The sequence below is a fragment of the Takifugu rubripes genome, chromosome 3, assembly GCF_901000725.2.
Source record: "Takifugu rubripes chromosome 3, fTakRub1.2, whole genome shotgun sequence".
Lineage (NCBI taxonomy): Eukaryota > Metazoa > Chordata > Actinopteri > Tetraodontiformes > Tetraodontidae > Takifugu > Takifugu rubripes.
Genome location: NC_042287.1, coordinates 16,540,158 through 16,547,620, shown reverse-complemented (window position 1 = coordinate 16,547,620; position 7,463 = coordinate 16,540,158). Strand labels below are relative to the sequence as shown.

Below are 7,463 nucleotides of genomic sequence, written 5' to 3'. Positions count from 1 at the left end.
GATTGATTGGAATGCAAGAGACTAATTAAGTTGAGGGTATAAATGAGATGAGTTACTTGTGTCCTTGTCGCCTAAAAACTTATTGTGGCCTTTAATTGCCTGACAAGTGTTTTGTTGTTTACTTATCATCCTGTAAATGGGGAAGAATTCTCTGATGGTGTTGATGGAGAACAATCTGTCCCCTCTTAACCATGTTTAAATCTCCCAGGATCCATCACTGTCGATTGTTATTATTAGTTTTGGCATAAAAAACTAATTTAGGAAACAGAGGCGCGTAATTAGAATTCCAGCTAAGTCCTTTCCGTCGGGACGCTTCTTCCATCATGCAGATGCTGTCAGCTGAGCCTCCCAGTTGGGAATCGTGTAGTTTTTTCCATTTAACCCTGGCAAACCTTCTTCACCTGATCATGGATGAAGACAGAACACGCAGGTTCATTTTGTCCTGCTCCAGATAGAAAATCTAAAGTTGGAATGAAAGGAGCAGGTGGACTTGATGAGAGCCTCACAGGTGAGTTAGTGTTAGCATTAGCCGTTCAAGCCTCCAACCTGCGTTTATGCAGCACCTGGCCCCTGATTTCCCCAGGCGCCGCTCTCTTCTGTTGCCTCTTCTGCACTCTGACATTAAATTAGTGGCTTCTAGTCCAAATTTACAGACTCTGCTTCAGCTTTTCAGTGAGGACAGAAGTGCAGAGCCCATTTTCTGCAAACACTTTTCACACGGAGGGAAATTCATTCAGCCTCAACAAACACGGGACGACCTTCGAAAGGAAACCTCGGCGCTCTGTTCATATGCATCATGGAGGTTTGTCACCTCGTCCAAGACTAATACCGCAGAGAAATGGCTTCATAAAAACATGTTTGGTTTTCCTCAGACTGAGGTTATCGAGACTGCAGCTTAAATAAATTCATCTTCTTGTTACCAGCTTTCTTGTCTCGTCTAGTGCCTCTCCGCCTCCTCCTGATACAGCAGCTGCTCTATACTGATGGGAACTTCCACTCCTCACCTGAGACAACCACCTTTCCACCTGATTGTTTCCTTCAGGTGTGATTCAAGTTCATAACGGCTCTATTTTCCTCACTCAAGCACGAATCTCGTTAGCCGAACCTGAAACTTTCCTCCCTTCAGCTCATCAGGACATCTAGACCACAGTCACTTCCTGGTTGTGTCCCTTTATTCCACAGAAACATCATTTAACACCAACAGTCCGTAATAACCCTGAAACACTGCAGGATTACTTAAAGCAGTCGTGTAGAGTGCAGCAATTGAGGGAATTCCTGAGAGCCGAAGAATGGATTTGCTGTATATCTCACCTAATTACGAAGGCTGTCATCTATTTTTTGGGTTGCCACCGTGTCCAATTACTTCGTGGACCAAATCCCCACAGTGCTGTTGGGCTGCAGCTCCACAAACAGGCTGCTGCCTAATGTTGTCTGCAGCATTTATCTGCAACATTTGAGCTCCACTGTGGTGTGAATAGATTTAACACCAACTCATTAGCAGCGTTAGCAATCCAGCATCCATCCCTGTGAGTTAACGTCTCGCTGGGAATGATGAGGGGATGCTAATTTCTGGACATGTGTCCGTCTGACTGACCCCACTGACGCGTCTCCACTGTTCCTCACACCTTTGTGTCCTACTGTCTCTTCTCCTGCTCTCACAGAACAAACATATTAATCCTTGAAACACGCCATGAATAATTGACCATTTACAGCACGTTTGGGAAGAGAACGAACACGGATGATGAAAGGATCTGTGTGTGCGTGTGTGTGTGCGTGTGTGTGTGTGTGTGTGTGTGTGTGTGTGTGCGTACGCGCGTTAACTTGTGAAGTCATCGTTTCCTGCAGGTAACTTTGTTTATAGCTAACAGAAGAGCAACAGCCTGCGGACTAAAACTGGAAACATCCCAGTATCTCTCCAGCTATCCCACGTTCCAGTATTCCGGACCTCAGCTGGCAGCCCAGTCCGCTCCAGACAGAGCAACTGAGCCCTGGTATTCAACAGAATTTGACCTTCTCCTTGAACTTATGCATGAAGAGCAGAGCAGGGTGCAGTTGCAGACCTTTAGGAAACCAGCCGTGTAAAGTCTGATTTGTCATTTTCAACGTGGAGCAGATCAGGCGGGAGAAGCAAAGATCCCTGAACGTGTGACAATGGAACGCTGATGTCTGGGGAATCAGCTAAAGTCCAAACCTGCAGAAACTTGGGGGGCTTGATTCCCATCGGCCATACCTCCAGGGGGCTCTTGACCTCCTGCAGCAGACTAACGAACCGGCGGCTCCATCGTCTCGCAGGACATCACGTCGATTTTACGTCCTGTGAGCCGCTCAGCACCGGTCCATGTTTGAGGAGATCAACTGGATTTAGAAATGTGCTTGGCCTTCATACCAGATGCGAATGCACCTCTGGGATGCTCAGGAACCCCCCCCCCCCCACACACACACACACATGCGGGTGCCCTCCCACTATTAACATTTTTATAGGAGCGCCTCGTGTTTAATGTGTCTCTCTTTAAGAGACATTAAATCAAAGATAATTCGACATTGACTTGTTTAAATAGCCATAAGCCAAGAACGGCCTTTAATAATCTACACACAACTCTTGATGACAACACATGAACGCCAGCTGTTCCGCAGGTAGATGAATATTCAGCGTGTGAATAAAAAACAGTTTAGGTTGGGAAAATGGGAATCCTCCTCATGTTGGCCGGAGCAAGCCGGAGAGGAATCCCAGCCAAGCTGGCAGGTTGTGCCGCTAATTGCAGGAGGACGACAACAGGTTAGCGGAGACTAAAGCTCATCTTCCTCTGGCTGCTTCAACACCTGCCTGTTGGTCACCAGCCCGGAGTTTTCCAACAGGAATGATTGATGCTGGAAGCTCTGATGGCTTCTCCGTGCCAGCCTGCTCCAGTCAGGCTGGAGTCAGGCTGTTCGAGCTCATTTGAAAAACACCCGTTGCTGCACGCTTCCCCTTCTGGCTCAACGTGCGCTCCCTCTCCAGGGTCGTACACGTCTGTGGAGGTGCCAATATTTTGTAAATTTACAGCCTGCGAGGGATTTTTGAGGATCTGAACCTTGTGTAAACAAACCCTTCACTGGTAAAACAGTGTTTCCCAACATTCCAGAAGCCACCAGGGTCAGAAGGTTTTCACGGTGCATAAAAGTGGGAATTTTGTGTCTTTAGCAGCCAAATGTGCAACAGATATTTGTGGATTTCTGAATATAAAGAACAAAATAATCTTATTAGAGACGCTGAACACAAAGATCCAGTGTCCACCTTTATTGGTGATGGGGAAGAAGAAATTTATCTCATGATCAGAAGTTACTGAATGTTTACCCCCCCCCCCCCCCCCCCCCCCCCCCCCCACACACACACACACACACCTCAGAAGAATTTGAAACCCCCGAATGTCCTGACACTACCGCCTTTTTCCTGGCATTTTAAGCCAACGTTGTGAGGTCTTAGAAGTCAGCTGGCGTTAATTCCTCAGACGGGTCCAAAATCTCCCTGGAAAGAGGCTTAAAGCAAAAGTTCTTCTGCTCCTGAATGCCTGAATTTGCAACATGTTTTTTCGACTAATTGGGCAGCAGATCAACAGATGACGGCCACGAGGGTGTTTTTATCACACTGGCTCTGATTTTGTTTGCGTACGTATGAATATGAATTATTTTTAGGTGGGCAGTTTTCTCTCTTGGTGGAGAGTGAATGGAGGTGTTTGCATAATACATCAAGGTAAAAAGCTAAAAAATATTAGATCATTAATGCTGCTCTGTGGAAAAGAAGCACAGAGCTGAACGCACGTGTCAATAAAAGACGACCGTTTAGCTAAATTAACCGAAATGTGCTGCTGAGCTTGTGGAAGGTTGATCTGACGAAGATTCTTCAAGGAAAATGAGCGAAAAGCTCGTGAATTGAAATCAGCAGAGACGATATTTTCAGACTCACCAGTTTCTTTCTCAAAATGCTCTTTTTCCAGAGAATTTTGCCTTTTTTCTGCAAAGTCATCCCTGTCTAGAGGAATAATCAAGGACACTGTTGCATCACTGTTATTGTGTGTGTGTGTGTGTGTGTGTGTGTGTGTGTGTGTGCGTGTGTGTGTGTGTGCGTGTGTGTGTGTGTGTATTTCAATCATCATTTGTGCAACAACTTGATAACTTCCCTTAAAAAGTATGTGAGACGAGTCAGACGAGATGTTTTTTTTATTAATGTTGATCGCCGGTACACGAGTTGATCACCGGATCCCTAGTTGATCACCGGTACACTAGAAACCCGACCCTCTTCATGAAGTGATCTTCTCCATGCGCACCGCGGTTATTCTGGCCAGTTTGGAGAACCAGCGGTTGGCGTGTGTGTGAGTGTGCGAGGCCGTCTGGACGAAGCCCAGTTTGCGGGTCAGAGCGGCGGCTGCAGTCTGTGGCGAGCTGAGATTCAGGGCGAGGTGGGCGTATCCCCGCTCCTTGCAGAACTCCAGGGCCCTCTGGGCGAGCTGCGAGCCCACAGATCTGCGGCGCCACCCAAACCCCACAGCCATGTGGGACACCTCGCCGTAACACCCGTTTCCAGCACCTGGGTCAAACTCTGGGCCTCTTGCTCCTCCCACAACGCCGCCGTTGCAGTCGCCCACCCTCTGGCCTTCATCCTGGTCCGCCTCTTTCCCCAGCACGGCCACCATCCCCACCACCTTGGCCTGGCCTCTGACCTCCGCCTCAGCCACCCACAGACCGTTGCCGGGCTTCTCCAGGTAGGTGGCCTGGATGTCGGCCATGTCTGCCTCCAGCCTCCTGGTCAGGAAGCCCTGGTAGATCTCCTGACAGCAGTAATAGATCAGGCCGGCCCAGGCGCCGCCGAACAGCAGCGCCTGCAGGTAGGAGCTGCCTCCCAGCACGTAACCCGCCATGGAAATGCTCAGAGTGATGCCGACGTGGTCTGGGTGGCTCATGGCCTTGAAGAAGGCCGGATACACATGCTCGAGGATTCCATCCTGAAGGAGCCAAACGACCGCGCTCTTATCCGAGGGTCGATATTCCCTGATGGAAAACTGACCTGAGAGGGTGAAAGAAAGAGGGATAGAGGGAGGGATGGAGCTCAGCGAGGCTTAATCCGCCTGTCGTTGCACCAAGAAATTCCTGCAGCGTTTCACAACGGCTTAATGCCGTCACGTAACTCCGAGACAAAGAAAGCAATTTATTCACCTCTCACACCTCGTCCTTTTTTTTTTTAGTTTTACTGCTTTTCTGGATCTAAATCCAGACATTATTCAGGAAAATCGGAGCAAGAAAATAGTCATAAAGAGTCTAAAACGTCCAGATTTAGGCTGCGATCAGAACATGGCGGCTTCCCAAAAGTCAGAACTCGGTAGTTCCAGTCATCAAGTGTCCAGCAGACTCAACACTCAAAACACCAACAGGACCAGAAGGAGAAGATGGACTTACAGGAATCTTTGAGGGCCATGCCGACTCTTTCCCTTCGCCTTTGGCTCCGACGCTGAGAACGCTGCTGCTCCCGGGTCAGCCTCCACTAAAGACGGGATAATCAGCCATTCACAACAGGGGCTGAAGTCAGTCTGAGCATGCTCACCGATGAGTGGCCCACACACACACACACACATAACACACACACACGCGCGCATACACGCACGCACGCACACACACAACACACACACACACACATAACACACACACACACGCACACACGCGCACACACGCACACACACACGCGTGCACACACACATAACACACACATACACATAACACAGACACACATATGACACACACACACACATAACACACACACGCGCGCGCACACACACACACCAAGTTCTTTAAGTGTTTAACATTTTCCCTTCAAACTTGGATTCTTAACAATGGTCTCAAATATCGGACTCTTTGGAGTTTTTACCACTTGAACCTTTTCATTGAAAATTACTGAGCAGAACCTCAAATTGGGATTTATTTCCAGAGAAGAAAGCTGTTTTTAGCCTTGTTTTCGGGTTTTGGCAGTATTATGTATGAGGCTCCGTGTTGTTGCCTCACGAGGATGCTCGGTTAGAAGGAACGGATGCGTGTAGCGCCCTGATGAACGCCGGCCTCGGGTCTCTGCTACGATCCCGTTTGCTCGCCTGTCTCATGAAAATCCCACTGAAAGTTGAGATCTTTCTCACGTTGTCTCATTCCCACCTGGTGAAGGTTTTCCATCTGAGGAGGGTTCAGTGGAGGAACTGATGGAGCAGAACAAATATTCCAACAACAAATATGGTTTCCTCTTTTTAGATGGATGGGAATGTCTGAACGCACAAAAATACAGAAAAATCAAGCCAAAAGCTCTGAAACAGAAAGAATTCATTGTTTGATCAAACTGGTCATTTTCTCCTCAGCTCAGACATTTTCAGTTTTCTGATTTGAAATATCACATCACAGCTGATATTAACATCACTGGATAAAATGAGAAGAGGGTGCTTGATGCTTGATTACCATAATTGTCTCAGCAGCAAGAAGTCAGTAACTGCTGTAACCAATGGAAACGGACCTCTGGGAAACAAACACACGCTGAGTTTAACTTTGCTTTAAACCTTCAGTTGTTGACTTTTCACCTCCAATCCTGTAGCTCAGGCTCCAAAAACCAAAACCCCTAACTCCTAACCTCTAACCCCTAACTCCTAACCCCTAACTCCTAACCTCTAACCCCTAACTCCTAACCCCTAACCCCTAACTCCTAACCCTGAACTCCTAACCTCTAACCCCTAACTCCTAACCCCTAACTCCTAACCCTAAACTCCTAACCCCTAACTCCTAACCCCTAACTCCTAACCTCTAACCCCTAACTCCTAACCCCTGACCCCTAACTCCTAACCCCTGACCCCTAACCTCTAACCCCTAACCCCTTACCCCTAACCTCTCACCCCTGACCCCTAACCCCTGACCCCTAACCCTTAACTCCTAACACCTAACCTCTCACCCCTGACCCCTAACCCCTCACCCCTTACCCCTAAATCCTAACTCCTAACCCTTAACTCCTAACCCCTAACCTCTAACCCCTCACCCCTAACTCCTAACTCCTAACCCTTAACTCCTAACCCCTAACTCCTCACCTCTAACCCCTCACCCCTAACTCCTCACCCCTGACCTCTAACCCCTAACTCCTAACTCCGACCCCTCACCCAACCCTCCGCTGGTGCTGATATATTGCTGTGTCCTCTAAAGGAGAGGAAACACTCCTCTGGGAAACTGTTGCTAAAACACAACATACTAGCATAACCAGTTGATCCATACTAGCATAACCAGTTGATCCATACTAGCATAACCAGTTGATCCATACTAACATAACCAGTTGATCCATACTAACATAACCAGTTGATCCATATGTCATAAATACGTTTCTGTGAGACAGAAATGAAAGAAGAGGATTAAAATGTGTCAGTTTTGGGTCAACAAAAGTTGCTTAATTCAATTCTTTTAGTGTCTTTATA

At 47.7% G+C, this 7,463-nt stretch overlaps 1 protein-coding gene across 1 annotated transcript; it reads right to left on the bottom strand.

The window, feature by feature from the left end:
- Positions 1 to 4,179: 4,179 nt before the first annotated feature.
- On the bottom strand, positions 4,180 to 5,563 carry LOC105418616 (N-acetyltransferase family 8 member 3). Its single transcript, XM_029833775.1, has 2 exons — positions 5,431 to 5,563; positions 4,180 to 5,041 (listed from the first exon to the last, which is right to left on the bottom strand). The coding sequence occupies exons 1-2, from the start codon at positions 5,447 to 5,449 to the stop codon at positions 4,278 to 4,280; spliced, it is 783 nt and encodes a 260-aa protein (XP_029689635.1). The 5' UTR covers positions 5,450 to 5,563; the 3' UTR covers positions 4,180 to 4,277.
- Between the last annotated feature and the right edge of the window lie 1,900 nt (positions 5,564 to 7,463).